This window comes from Pituophis catenifer, unplaced genomic scaffold (genome assembly GCF_029215685.1).
Source record: "Pituophis catenifer annectens isolate HBS135680 unplaced genomic scaffold, rPitCat1.0.hap2 SCAF_2, whole genome shotgun sequence".
In the NCBI taxonomy this organism is placed as follows: Eukaryota; Metazoa; Chordata; class Lepidosauria; order Squamata; family Colubridae; genus Pituophis; species Pituophis catenifer.
In genome coordinates, this window is record NW_027256882.1 from 35,726,175 (window position 1) to 35,740,833 (window position 14,659).

The 14,659-nt window shown below is 42.3% G+C and overlaps 1 protein-coding gene across 1 annotated transcript; it reads left to right on the plus strand.

Annotated features, from left to right (window-relative positions):
• Positions 1 to 1,047: 1,047 nt before the first annotated feature.
• On the plus strand, positions 1,048 to 9,988 carry LOC139310100 (vomeronasal type-2 receptor 26-like). The gene is made up of 7 exons (XM_070934258.1): positions 1,048 to 1,095; positions 2,699 to 2,976; positions 3,415 to 3,706; positions 4,173 to 4,382; positions 6,902 to 7,132; positions 8,063 to 8,189; positions 9,093 to 9,988. Exons 1-7 carry the CDS (start codon positions 1,048 to 1,050, stop codon positions 9,986 to 9,988), a joined length of 2,082 nt encoding a protein of 693 aa, XP_070790359.1.
• Positions 9,989 to 14,659: the final 4,671 nt, after the last annotated feature.

Consider the following 14,659-nt stretch of genomic DNA (forward strand, 5'->3'; position numbering starts at 1 on the left):
GAAAAGGAGGACTAGGGGTGACATGATAGCAGTATTCAAGTACTTGAGGAACTGCCACAAAGACGAGGCGGTCAACTTATTTTCCAAAGCACCAGAAGACAAGATAATAAACCATGGATGGAAAGTAATCAAGGAGAGAAGCAAACTAGTATTAAGGAGAAACTTTCTAACAGTGAGAACAATTAACCAGTGGAACAGCTTTGCCTTCAGAAGTTGTGGGTATTTCATCACTGGAGGTCTTTAAGAAGAGACTGGACAGCTACCTGTCTGAAATGGTATAGGGTCTCCTGCTTGAGCAGGGGGCTGGACTAGAAGACCTCGAGTGTCCCTTCCAGCTCTATTTGATTGATTGATGATGATGGTTCCTTGTGAGTTGTTTTGTCATATTTCATTTCATATTGTTAAGCTTCTATAGTTGGACAATTATCACCTTTGATTTACTTACTAGTTATTTGTTCATGGGGATATTATTTTTTCATTCCCTTCTGCTCTTTTCTTCAGGTGATCTAGAGCAGGGGTGTCAAACTTGCAGCACGCAGGCCGGATAAGTCACCCGCTGGCCATGCCCATGCCTGGTTCAGTGGAGGGGAAAAAAGTCGCAATATGTCACTTGAAGATACTGTGGCGACACGAGTTTGACACCTCTGATTTAGAGCCAGGCCTGTCAGACTGGTGTCCCATTGGCTGGAGACATCATGTGTAGGCCATACCCATCCAGGCTCTGCAAAGGCAAAAAACGTGATACATCATAATATGGCCTATGATGCGATTGAGTTTGATACCTGTGATCTAGACTCTCCTGATTGTTAATGTGAAAATACTGAGTGCTGATATGACGGCACTAATGTCGGGGTTCCGACGGGTGCCCTAATTAATTCATGAGCCTCGAGCTAAGTACCAGTTGTTAATTAGGAGCAACATACCCAAATGGAGTCAGTTCTGCCTCACGTAATTTACGTCCCAACTATGACCCTGTTTTCTCCCTCCTCCCAGGGTGTGTCATAAATCACATTCTCCAACGGAGCACTTTCGCGGGCCGTAGAGAACATGCCTCTCCAGATGACTCTTGGTAACCTAGGCTGTGGCCTTGAGAAGGTATGCGTGGAATGTGCTTCTGGTTGCTCCATCAGTTTCCCCCCCCCTCCTGCCTATGGCAACTCAAGAGCAGGCCAGGAATGCTTTACATGTGGACAACTAATTCAAGGACATGTTGTTTTGAATTAAGCTGAACATTTGGAAGAATTTCCTTTTGCATTAGGAAAGAAAGGAGACCAGCTCATTTCCATCAGGAAAGTGTGATACTCTTTCATATCAATACAAAAAAATAAAATAAAAAAAATTGGCCTGCTAAAAATCTACTCAATTTATGAAGGCATACTTTCAAAACTTCTTTCCCAAAGATATCACAGTTGCCATAGTAACTTTGTAATTTAATTACAAAGTTTAGAATACGAGAAGCAACATAGTCCTCAATTTCTTGAGTGAGTTATATGGGATTTCACACAGGGAGAAATGTGGCAAAGACTTTCCCCAGTGCTCTATATTTGTAAATCGAAGAGAGTTGACTGAGTAGAGGAACCCGATAATTTTTTGGGGAGGGGAAAATTCATTCCAAACCCTCTCAATTGGCTTAGAGTCCTCAACTTATGACCACAATGAAGCCTAAAATTTCTGTTGCTGATTGTTAAATGAATTTTGCCCCATTTTATGACCTTTCTTGTAAGAATGGTTAAGTGAATTAAGTTAAATTAGAAAATTGGTTGTTAATTGAATCAGATTTCCTCATTGACTTTGCTGGTCAGAAGGCTGCAAAAGTGGATCACGTGATTCTGGGAGACTGCGACCGTCATAAATATGAATCACTTGCCAAGCATCCAAATTTTGATCATGTGCCCATGGGGAAGATGCAACTGTTGTAAATCATGTTTTTCAATGACGCTGTAACTTTTAATGTTCATTAAATGACTTTTTGTAAGTCATGCTTTTCAATGATGCTGTAACTTTGAATGGTCACTAAATGAGTTGTTGTAATCCGAGGACTACATATACATTGTGTTTCAAATACTGAAAGCTGATGAGAGACCCAGCAGAGGCAGGATGAACACCCCACCTAATTCAGGGTCCACCAGAGTTAATTCACAAGAAAAATCTGTGTGTTCTCTGTGCTATGACTCAACATGAAACCCAAATATAACAGGACCATAATATTCTGCTTCCTCCAAAGTAATAATGGGAATAAAAAGTTTCCAGTTGTTATTTTGATGATTAAATTCTAAGTAGGTCCATAACTCATGCAAAGTTTTTTCCCCTCAGGTACACTTGTGAATGAAGTCATACAGAGAATCAACTGTGATTCCAAAATCCCTGTATAATTATCAAAATCACAATGATTACTTCATCTTCCACTATAGCCTAGGGGACTTCTCTCACCCACGGTTATTTTGAAACAGAGATAGGGATATTTAGTAACCCCCATCAACAGATTTCACAAATATTTTGTAATTCTTATAAAAATCTGAAGATCTGGTCCACAAGAACCTCAAGGATTACAAAGAACACACGGTGAGACTCCTGTAGGCACACTGTACAGGTCCGAATTTTAATGCTGTCCTTTTAATGTGGCAGATTAAATTTTATCTTGCTTGGTCAAGTCAGTGTATCTGTGTCCTTTGGCAAGAGAGCTGTGCTTCCCCTAAAGATTTCCCAGAAACTAAAGACAGTGGTGTCTTGTCTCAGAGAACTACAGAAGATCTTCATTGTGATATTTGAAATGCTGCTGCTGCTGCTTCTCTTGGTGTCCCATTTTCCATGTGGGACGCTGATGACCAAATGTCCATTAAATGTGCAGAAAGATGACAAACATAAATTTCATTACTACAAGACAGGAGATTTCCTGATTAGTGGAATCATATCTACATCTAGCGCTGTATTTCAACCATACACCTTCTTTAAGCCTCCAAACCACAGATTTGTAAGGTAATTCCTGATGTGTCCTCAACGCTAGTGATTAATTTTATCTTTTCCACTGCGTTTCTTTTAATGGGGATGGTTAGCTGATATGAATGATAAAATTTTATATGTTTTAACTTTTAATATTGACACCTGTGATATTAGCATTCTATGATTAAAACTAGGAATTGAGCTTTTGGTCTGATCCCCTCCTGCTTTTCCCTTCATGACATCAATCAGAATCCAAAACTGTTATCAAACATCATCCTGGGCAACACAATTAGAGCTATATTAGAGATGCATTTTATAACTAATTTCAGATTTTTAGATTGTTAAATTTCCAGGCTAGCCTCATAAGACAGCGATCAAACTGATTGCTAAATGTCATAAAGGAACAGCTTCAGGTAATATGATGTCATTTTATGAACTGAGGATGAAAACCAACTGCACTCTCTTATTTTGCAGTACAAAGAGTATGAGCTTCTGGCACGTCCTGCCCTTCTTCTTTGTCATTCATGAGGTCAACCAGAATCCAAAGCTGTTACCAAACATCACCCTGGGATACAGCATCTATGAGAACTTTTTCAATGCAAGGATCACATCCGAAGTCATGATGGACTTGCTGTCTACAGGGCAGGAGAACGTCCCAAACTACAGTTGCGGAAGACAAAACAATCTTTTGGCTGTGTTTGAAGAGACTGATTCAGAACTCTTTAATTACATTTCAGCTATGCTAGGCACCTACAAAATTCCACAAGTATGAATGAATACTAATGCTAATTTCATTTTATAAAGTCTACTGATAGTCCAAAAGGGGTCAGATGATAAATAAAATGTGTCAGATGACAGAGCTTTAAAGACTCCTGAAATATTATATTTTCATCAGGCATTCAAATGTCTGTTACCTTCCCACCAAAGGTGGTCCCTATTTTTCTACTTGTATTTTTTACGTGCTTTCCGAACTGCTTTGTTGGCAGAAGCTGGGACAAGTAACGGGAGCTCACTCCGTTCCACAGCACTAGGGATTCGAACCACTGAATTGTCGACCTTTCGATCGACAAGCTCAGTGTCTTAGCCACTGAGTATAACTTGGTGAATATATTTGACCACTTGATGTGTGAGTATAGGGTTAGCATCAGAAAAAAAAAATCCCTTTGAGGTAAGGACTTATTTTTGTCCTGAAAAGCAAAACAATTGACCATATTTTTTCTCTTACATCTTAGATCAACTATGGGGTCATCAGCCACATTCCAGAACAGAAACACCATTTTCCTTTTTTCTACCGGGTGACTCCAAAGCAAGAACCTCCTCACTTGGCAATTGTCAAGTTGCTCCTGCATTTCCGATGGACGTGGATCGGCCTCGCTGCTCCGGACAATGAAACTGGAGAAAAGTTCAGAAGAACCTTTGTGCCAGAAGCCCTAAAGAAAGGCGTCTGTGTTGCCTTCTCAGAAAACTTACCCGTGGTTCTTAGAATAGGGAGGGATAAGCAATTTTTTCAATATTTTAGTGACAGTAGAGTGAAAAGTATTGTTTGTCAGTTGGATTCTCAGACCACATTAATAGTAGCAGTGCTAATACAACACATTGAAAAGAATCAAATCCTGTTTAAGGAAAAAGTATGGATTGCTACAGCTTTGTCTGATATCAATGTGAGATTATTTTACCAGTTTGTTAATCTCCAGCATAACCATCTTATATTATCCTTCTCAACTCAATCAAAGAAAAGGACACAATATTATGATTTTAATTCACATTACTCTGCTGCACGGAAGTTTGGGGAGGCAGCATTTCAGTGTTCCTATTCAATCCCCTTGTTGTCTAAGAAAGTTTGGAAGAGATGCCTGGAGAAAGAGACCTGGGAAATCCCACCCCAAGATCTGGTTGAAAGAATCCTGTCTGAGGATGGCTCCAGTATTTCCACAGCAATCCAGGTTGTGGCCTGGGCCCTCAGTGCTGCCTTTTCCTCCCAAAGGAGTAAGAGGAAGATGCATATTTGGGATATCCAGATGGTACAGCCGTGTCATGTAATGGTTTTTCACAATTCTGCTGATGGTTCCCTTTCAGTTCTTAAATGTTATGTTAAAGATAAGCAGAGATGGATGGGGGGAGGGGGCAGATCCCAACAAAAACTGCCAGTTTCTAATATTTCTTCTGAGCAGATGAGGAGGTTTGGAGAGAGAGAAAGACAGAGAGAGAGAGAGAGAGAGAGAGAGAGAGAGAGAGAGAGGGAGGGAGGGAGGGAGGGAGGGAGGGGGAGAGAGAGAGAGAGAGAGAGAGAGAGAGAGAGAGAGAGAGAGAGATTGTGTTGGTAAATCTTCCAGACTAAACAAGAGATGCTTCTGAGAATAGGCAATGATGTCGGAAAAAACTGGAAGGTTCTTTCCACAATTGCTGAATAAATAAACAGTAGGATGCCACCAAAACCATCATGTTCTCTTAAAGATCTAAATTGGCCTCATGTAGTTCTGAATTGCTGTCCTGCCATGCAAAGAGGAGTCAAATCTTTCTTCCTCTTAGCATCTTCAGGTTGAAGCTACAGAAAGCACACTACAGCTTCCTTGTTATTGCCTGGCAATTTTCTCTTCTGTGTTTGCCATCTCCCAAGATTCTTTTCCTCTGCTTTGAAGATTAAATCTTAGTATTTGGAACCATTGATGGAATTCAATTTTTTTTTACTACCGGTTGTGTGGGTGTGGCTTGGTGGGCATGGCTTGGTGGGCGTGGCAGGGGAAGGATACTGCAAAATTCCCATTCCCACCCCACTCTGAGACCAGCCAGAGGTGGCATTTGCTGGTTCTCCGAACTACTCAAAATTTCTGCTACCGGTTCTTCAGAAACTGTCAGAACCTGTCAGAATAGCACCCCTGTTTCAAACCCAATCATTTCTCCCAATCCTTTCACATTCCACCACCAACTGTTGGTTCCATAAAGCTACTATAGAAGAATAAAACTTGTAGAGCTTAGAAAGAGCGTATAATAATACATTGGTAAGGAATGTGTTGTTTCTATTGACCATTTTATTCACTTCCAAATGCCTCCATTGTTCTTCCATGTTTCCAGGACATCAGAACAGAAGTGATTTCTCTGGCTGTGCAATTTTCCAACTGTGATACATATCAGCTAATAAGGGGGAAAAAAACTTCCATTCACAACATTGTGGGGGAAAAGTCAGGTTGCATCATGATGTCACATCTGGTTGTATAACTAGCTCTCATTTCTAGTGGCTGTTCTAAACCTCACTGTTTCATTTTGTGATATTTTCTCTTCCAAAGAGTGGGATAGAAACCTCATCCTTTTTTTTTTACATGCATTGCATATATCTCCTTTTCTCCCTTTTTTTCTTACACTGCCTAGATTAGTGCATGTTTCCTTCCAGCAGGTGACTTGGACACAGGGAGGCAGGCAAGAACCCTGCAACAAAGGGGAAGCAGCAGGGGTGCCTTAGGACATTGGCCAAAGGAGACTGAAGATTTAGGACCAACCTTTTGTTGATGACTCAAAGCCAAGTTGTTGTTAATGTTCTAGTCAAGCAAAATTGGGACACTCCTTTTTGTAATACCAATAGAATTAGTGGAAAAACTACCATAGGAATATGGTGAGATTGCCGGAGTCATAATATGTTTGGAATCTGAGATTACCAATTTCATAAAGCAGGCAAAAAATATTAAACTGAAAAAAGTTTTTGTGTGTGTGTGTGTGTGTGTGTGTGTGTGTGAGAGAGAGAGAGAGAGAGAGAGAGAGAGAGAGAGAGAGAGAGAGAGAGGGAGAGGGAGAGGGAGAGGGAGAGGGAGTGGGAAAGAAAGAGAGGGGGAGAGGGAATTAGAGAGAGAAAAAATAATCTTCCTACCACATTTGCAGACAGAAGCACCGGGGTAAATTATCCCTGTTTTGATTTAGGGTTGAAATGGGAAAGTATACATTTCAAGTGCGATTCTCCATATCTTTTCAGCTCCATCCTTTTCTAAGAAACTTCCAGATTTACAATTTTTCTGTAAATGATGCTTATTCGGATGAGAATGGAATTCCTACTGCCGACTTTGATATCATGGACTGGGCAGTATTTCCCAACAAATCTGCTGCTGGGGTGGTAATTGGGAATATTGGAAAAGAAGAAGTCTCTTCAGATATCAAGGTCTCTGTCCATGAGAGCGCCATCATATGGCCAACGTCTTTTAACCAGGTAACCAAATCTGCCTCTTTTTGGGTTTTATTATTTATCTATTCCTATACTGTATATCCATGTGATTTTATGGTTTTTCAGCCTTTTCACTATAATGGAGGACCTACACTAGTAAAAAGGCAGTTGAAGGAGACACTACTATTTCTCCTGGATCTTTCAAAAGATCTATTGCTTATGGTGGGAATATCAGCATTGTTCTGGGGTTGGAGGCACTTAGTTAGTGGAATCTTTGATGTTCTCTGAGCTTGGTTGTTGTTTGCAGGTATTTCATTGGTTGCTTACCGAACTAAGTAACCTCATCAATGCCTGATGTGCTTGATGATAGCACTGATAATGTTATCTAGTCAAATGAATGCAAGCAGACAACCAAACTGAGAGCGCATCAAGGAGTTTACAGTTCAATCCTGCATTACAGAGATTCTGTTCTATTGAATCTTATCCAATGTTTGTTCACAACTAGAGTCTGCTTTGAGACTGAGTTGATAGGAAATTGAGATCTAACAAATGCATATTGTAAGAAGCCAGAGTACATGATGTGATAGATTGTGTTCTAGCAATTGCTAAGATGAGAGCGAGCAACCCTGTGGTTTCCATGCTTTGGACTACACTTTCCATAGTTTTGTGTCATTGACCAGTTGGCTGAATCTGATGGGATCTGAAGTCCAAATGCAGAAAAATCCCAGAAGGATAATGATGCCTGCATAGGAGAGACAACAGCCGTTTCTGAACATTAAGGGGACTCTGGGATCATAGCCTGCTGAAATGAAATAGCTAGTGAAGACTTTTCACTAAGAGAAAATTATTTTCATTATATTTGGAAAAAGATCTTGAAAGTATCTTTTTGAATTGCTGAACCCACTTTGGTGCTCAGTTCCATTTTTATAAGTAACTCCCTCATTCCTGTGTTTCTCTGACTTCCTTTCTGTTTAGAAGGCCCCCTTTTCTAGGTGTACTGAAAGTTGCCTCCCAGGATATACCAAGCTCTTGAGGGAGGGAGAACCACTTTGCTGTTATGACTGTTCTCCATGCATGGAAGGAACCATCTCTGTGCAGGAAGGTTGGTAGTTCAAGAACAAAGAAGGAGCACCATATATTTTAAGGACAATGTATTAGCAATAGCAATTGCACTTAGACTTAGAGGGTGCTTTATATCATCCTCTAAGCTATTTACAGAGTCAGTGTATTGTCCCCAACAATCTGAGTCCACCTTTTGCCAACCTCAAAAGGAAGGAAGGCTGAGTCAACCTTGAGCTGATCAGGATTGAACTCCAGGCTCTGGGCAGAGTTAGCCTGCAATATTGTATTCTAATCACTGTGCTACCACCGTTCTGGTATTACCAAGATTTGATGTCATATGCCGATATGCTACATCCAGACTCAGGAAGCAGACTAAAATCACTTCAGTGAAGGTAGAATTCACGGTGGTGGATTTTTTTCACAAAATGCTGAAACAATAACAAACCATCTTGAAAAAGATTGCGAGACCTTGAGAAAGATGACAGCATTTGAAATACTCATACAAAATAAGATTTATGATTTAGAGCCATATATAAATTGTTTTTGAAATATAACATGGAGATGGAAAAAATAAACATTTGTATGGTAAAATGGATGCAAGATGTCAAAAGAATAATCCTAATGCAAGAATGGGAAGAGTTTTCAAAAAGAAAAATATAGAAAATTCACTCCCAAATTATAATTTAAGGCGAAACTGCTGCAAAATGTTTTACAGGTGGTCTATAAATATAATTGCATAATAAACAAATCATATAACAATAAATGTGTACATCCTATATCTGAAAAGTTGGCTATGATTTATTTATTTTATTTATTTATTTTGTCGCATTTCTATGCTGCCCAACTCCCAAGGTACTCTTGGGAGTTGGGCGGCATAAAATGATGTGCTGAATGTCACTCAATCACTTGTTAAAAAACAGTATTTTGTGTTTTCCAGATGTAGCCCATTGTGAAAAATGTCCAGATGACCACCATTCCAACAACAAGCGAGATCAGTGCGTTCCCAAAGTTATAACGTTTCTGTCCTACAGAGAAAACCTAGGTCTTGTTCTGGCTATCTCTGCCCTTTTTTTGTCTCTAACCACTGCCTCAGTTCTAGGAATTTTTATTAAATATCGAGAAACTCCCATAGTCAAAGCCAACAACCGGGATCTCACCTACATTCTGCTGATCTTTCTCCTGCTTTCCTTCTTGAGCTCCCTTCTCTTCATTGGTCAACCCAAGAAAGCGACCTGCCTTCTTCGACAAACTGCCTTCAGTGTTGTTTTCTCAGTTGCCGTGTCATCCTTGCTGGCCAAGACTATCATGGTGGTGGTGGCATTTCTGGCCACAAAGCCAGGCAGCAGGATGAGGAAATGGCTGGGGAAATCTCTGGCCAATTTCATCATCTTCTCCTGCTCTGGTGTTCAGGTGGGCATCTGTTTCATATGGCTGGGAATCTTTCCCCCATTCCCAGATTCTGACTTCTATTCCCAAAAAGGACAGATCCTTCTGCAATGCAATGAAGGTTCAGTTACAATGTTTTACAGTGCCCTTGGATACATGGGCTTTCTGTCTGCCATCTGCTTCTTGGTGGCTTTCCTGGCCCGGAAGTTGCCAGGATCTTTCAACGAAGCCAAGCTGATCACCTTCAGCATGTTGGTTTTCTGCAGTGTTTGGGTTTCCTTTGTCCCCACCTACCTGAGCACCAAAGGAAAATACATGGTGGCTGTGCAGATCTTCTCCATCTTGACTTCCAGCCTGGGCTTACTGGGCTGCATCTTTGTCCCCAAATGTTACGTCATCATTCTGAGACCTGATTTGAACATGAAGGAGCATCTAATAATGAAAAACAACTAGAGCTCTTGATTTTGGCAGTTATGTTTTTATCCAAATTATTGCTAAGATAAAATAAAATATTGAAAACCTTTTGTTATTTGTTCTAAAAATTCTTTGTTTCTCCCATGTCATTAATGTTACTATCAATAAATAGCCTAAGGAAGGTTATTGATGTCTCTTCCACCAATTTAAAACTATGATATTTGTCTTCCAAACTACACTTCTTCAATATTCATTCAGCATACAAGATAAATAAATAAGAATACCATCTTGTAATTAGGGACATTGTGGCTCAGTGGCTAAGACACTGAGTTTGTTGATCAGAAAGTCGGCAGTTCAGTGGTTTGAATCCCTAGTGCCGTGTAACGGGGTGAACTCCCGTTACTTGTTCCAGCTTCTGGCAACCTAGCAGTTTGAAAGCATGTAAAAAATGCAAGTAGAAAAATAGGGACCACTTTTGGTGGGAAGGTAACAGCATTCTGTGTGCCTTCAGCATTTAGTCATGCCAGCCACATGACCAAGGAGACGTCTTCGGACAGCACTGGCTCTTCGGCTTTGAAACGGAGATGAGCATCGCCCCCTAGAGTCGGAAACGACTAGCATACATGTGCAGGGAAACTTTACCTTTACCTTATACAGTCTTGTCTCACTTCTTTACTGACCTGGAATCACTCTGTTTAATTCTGTTTTTTTCAAAGTCTGGCTTCAAGTCCTTATGTAGGTTTTTTATAAGGGCATTGAGATATATTTATTTTTTTTATTGAAAAAGTTTTACAAATACATTTTCTCCCCAGTTTCCCCCCCCAACCCTCCCTAACCCCCCCTAACCCTCCCTAACCCCCCCCAACCCTCCCCTCCCCCCCGTGACTTCCACAAAATATAATCCAAATCAAAATCACATTTTATAAGACTTGAACCCCTCCACCCCCTATATACTGTTTATACCTTCATAAAACTCAGTTATTCTATCCCTAGATAATACATTCAGTTAAAAGCTATCTGATATTTCCTAGTTTGGTATTTATTCTGCACATAATCTATCCACTTTTTCCACTCCCATACATAAGTCTCTTGAGTTCGGTCTATTAAATATGCTGAAATCTTCACCATCTCTGCAAAACTGGCCATCTTCAAAGTCCATTCTTCAATAGTAGGCATAGCTTCATTTTTCCAATATTGACCTATCAGTAATCTCGCTGCTGTCACCATATACAATATCAACTTTGTTTCACCCAATGTAAAACCCTTAACTATACCCAATAAAAACAATTGTGGAGAAAACTGAAGTTTTTTCTTCAAAACATTTTGCGTGACCCACCAAATTTTTATCCAAAAGGCCTTCACTTTCTTACAAGTCCACCACATATGGTAATATGTGGCATCTAAGCAATCACATCTCCAGCATTTTGGTTGAACATTAGGATACATACAAGACAATTTCTTAGGATCTAAATGCCACCTATAAAACATTTTATAAAAATTTTCCCTCAAGTTCTGCGACTGTTTAAATTTAACATTCTGGACCCATATCAGGTGATCCGGTCTGAACCAGGAGCATTTCACCTCTGCAAGACACCATTGAACATGCTTGTGGATGACTTCTGGTAGGCTTGGGTTGAATGTGGTGGATCAAACCTGGTCCATAGATTAACAGAATAACAGAGTTGGAAGGCACCTTGGAGGTATTCTAATCCAACCTCTTTCTCAGGCAGGAAACCCTACACCACTTCAGACAATTGGTTATCCAACATCTTCTTAAAATGTTCCAGTGTTGGAGCATTCAAAACTTCTGGAGGCAAGTCGTTCCACTGATTAATTGTTCTAATGGTCAAGAAATTTCTCCTTAGTTCGAGGTTGCTTCTCTCCTTGATTGGTTTCCATCCATTGCTTTTTGTCCTGCCTTCAGGTGCTTTGGAGAATAGGTTGACTCTCTCTTCTTTGTGGCAACCCCTTAGACAGAGGTGGGCTTCAAAATTTTTAGCAAGGGATTCTTTGCCTGGTTGCTGGGCGAGCGTGGCCAGGGTGGGTGTGACCTAGTCAGCCTCCTGCACCATGAGTGGGGGCGTTTTTGCCCTCCCTGGGCTCCAGAGCCTTTCCTCGAGCTTCCGGGAGGGCGTAAATGGCCTCCCCAGGTTCCAGAGGCCCTCTGGATCTTCCTGAATTTCCAGTAGTTTTTTGCCCTCCCAGAACCACTGTGTGCGCCTTGAACTTATCTCTCATCCAAAACGGGCAGCGTGGATACTCCTGGGAGGGGAGGAGTGGACAGTGCAGGGCGGGGCCAGCCAGTGGTTGGATTTGGGGATTCTCTGAACTGCACAGAAACTTAGCTAGAGGTTCTCCTGAAACCCTACAAACCCCCAGCAGCCCACCCCTGCCCTTAGATATTGGAACACTACTATCATGTCTCCCCTACTCCTTCTTTTCATTAAAGTAGACATACCCAGTTCCAGCAACACTTCTGTATATATGTTTTAACCTCTGTTCCCCTAATCATCTTTGTTGCTCTTCTCCACACTCTTTCTAAAGTCTAGCTTTTAATGCCGTTGATTATGCTATACTTCTGGATTGCCTGAGGGAATTAGGACTGGGAAGCACATATCATCTGTGATTCTTCTCCTCCTTCCAAAATTAATTTCAGTTGGCGTGCAGAGAGGAAAGTTTCACCTTAGGCCTCTGCTTTATGGAGTGCTGAAGGCTTGACTCTATTCCCACTCCTATTTAGCAGCCTAGATGTCATAATAACTGTAGTCAAGAATATTGTGTCAGGCCTGGAAGCCATCTTGGGCAATGGATCTTCAGGCCTGCCACATTTAGTGCTGTGGGAAACTGGGAGGGGGGATTGTAGGGAGCTGGGGAGATATATAGTCATAATAACATTTCTTTCTCTGAGAGTCAAGGTCACTCTGCCCTGCACCTGGAGGTGTGTGATTGGGAAGCATCTCCAGTTGGGATGGTGCATTGATTAGACCATGTGATGGACATGTGGGTGCTGGGGCAGGGACTTGGACTTTCTTTTGGGTGGGGAAAACCTGGAAGCTTTCAGATTCAGGTTTTCCCAGATGTGCCAATATGACATCTCTAATAAAATGGAACTTTGAGGAATGCCTAGCTTTGGAGTCTTCTGTCGAGACCTGCCACGCTCGATACACCAGGGATAGGGTTACCGCATTGATCTCACTGAATGAAGCTGGAGTTGCAGTTGACTGCAGTGGATGGGCCGCGGGCTGGAAAGGGGGGAAGGGCCCATTTTGGTGGTGGGGGTGTTAGTGGCTAGTCAGGCAGTCAGACACAGTGCGGCAGGAATAGGATCTTTTTGCTACTTGCTACCGGGTGACGTCCAAGCTCACCCGGGTGACGTCCAAGCTCACGTGACAGTTGTGGAGCCGAAAACCCGGAAACACTGCCAATTGTGAACTGATTAGCACAACTATTTAAACGGCATTGGGATGTGGCAGATCCCAACGCCGACTTTGTGTTATCACATATTGAACTCAGCGTTGTCTGTGGCAAGCCTGGAGACCAAATAAACCTGTTTCCTGCTAAAGACATTACTTGACTGCAGTGTGGTTTTTCACTGTACCCAGGTTTGTTGAGCGGTCTGAGAGAAAGTCGGTGTTTTCTTTTGTTTGTGCTGTGTTGGGAGCCGAGAGGATGGCGAGGGCACAATGGCTGCACTGCCAGCTCGGGGGAGGCATCTGAGGATGCCACCATCCTGGAAATGCCAGAGGTCCAGAGCACCAGTGAGCCTCCGGTGGTTCGGCCAAAGGAAAAGAAGCCTCAGCGGGGGGAGAGCTTCATCGAGGACCAGGAAGCTTCTGTGCTGAGTGGGACGAAGGTTTCATCAGGTGACTGGTGGCATAGTTCAGCTCTTACCAGTCCCAGGGCCCATAAAACCCCGACCCCTTATCAAAGTGAAGCCACCTTCTAGGGCTGGAGGGAAAGGAAGTGGATAGAGGACAAAGAAGGAGAGTGGAGCTACTACACCAGACTCGGGGCCTCTACGTTGGACGTGCTGAGGGAGAAGTTTGGGGAGGCTAGCTTTAGGGATGCATCGTCATGGCAGCCCTGGGTTACAGGAGGGGAAACAGTTGCTACTTGGCAGGGGGGAGAGAGTAGCACAGGTACCTGTTTTCATTTGGCAAGCCCTAAGTTACGTATGGATAAAGGGCTTAGCAGGGCTAGAATCACGGAAGAGCAGTTCCCAGGACCTAGGACATCCTCTTTAGGTGAGGCTTTGCATGGGATAGACCAGGACACCCAACGAAAGCCAGGAGGCCACGAGACGGGCCAAGCGGGCTCACGGAATCAGGTCAGCCATCGCAGGGTGGAGGAGAGGGATGTCCAGGATACCCGCTCTGCAGGCCAAATCCCTATGCAGGTGCCAGGGGTGTGGCCACAACAACAACAATTATGGGGACCTCCACCAATACAAGCCTCCTTTGATGGTAGCACTGACAGGGTATCAATTTTCTTAAGCCAGATACTTAGCCATATGGATTTATATGGATGTATGTTCCCATCACAGTGGGCTATGGTCATTGCCATCACTGCTGTCCTACAAGAGGAGGCAGCTAACTGGGTCGCTGACCTCCATAGTGAACATGCAAAAGAGTTAGCAGATGTTGGTTTGTTTTTGGAGGATTTACGGGGACATTTTGAGGATAGCTCAAGAGTCCAGGTGGCTGAAGGGGA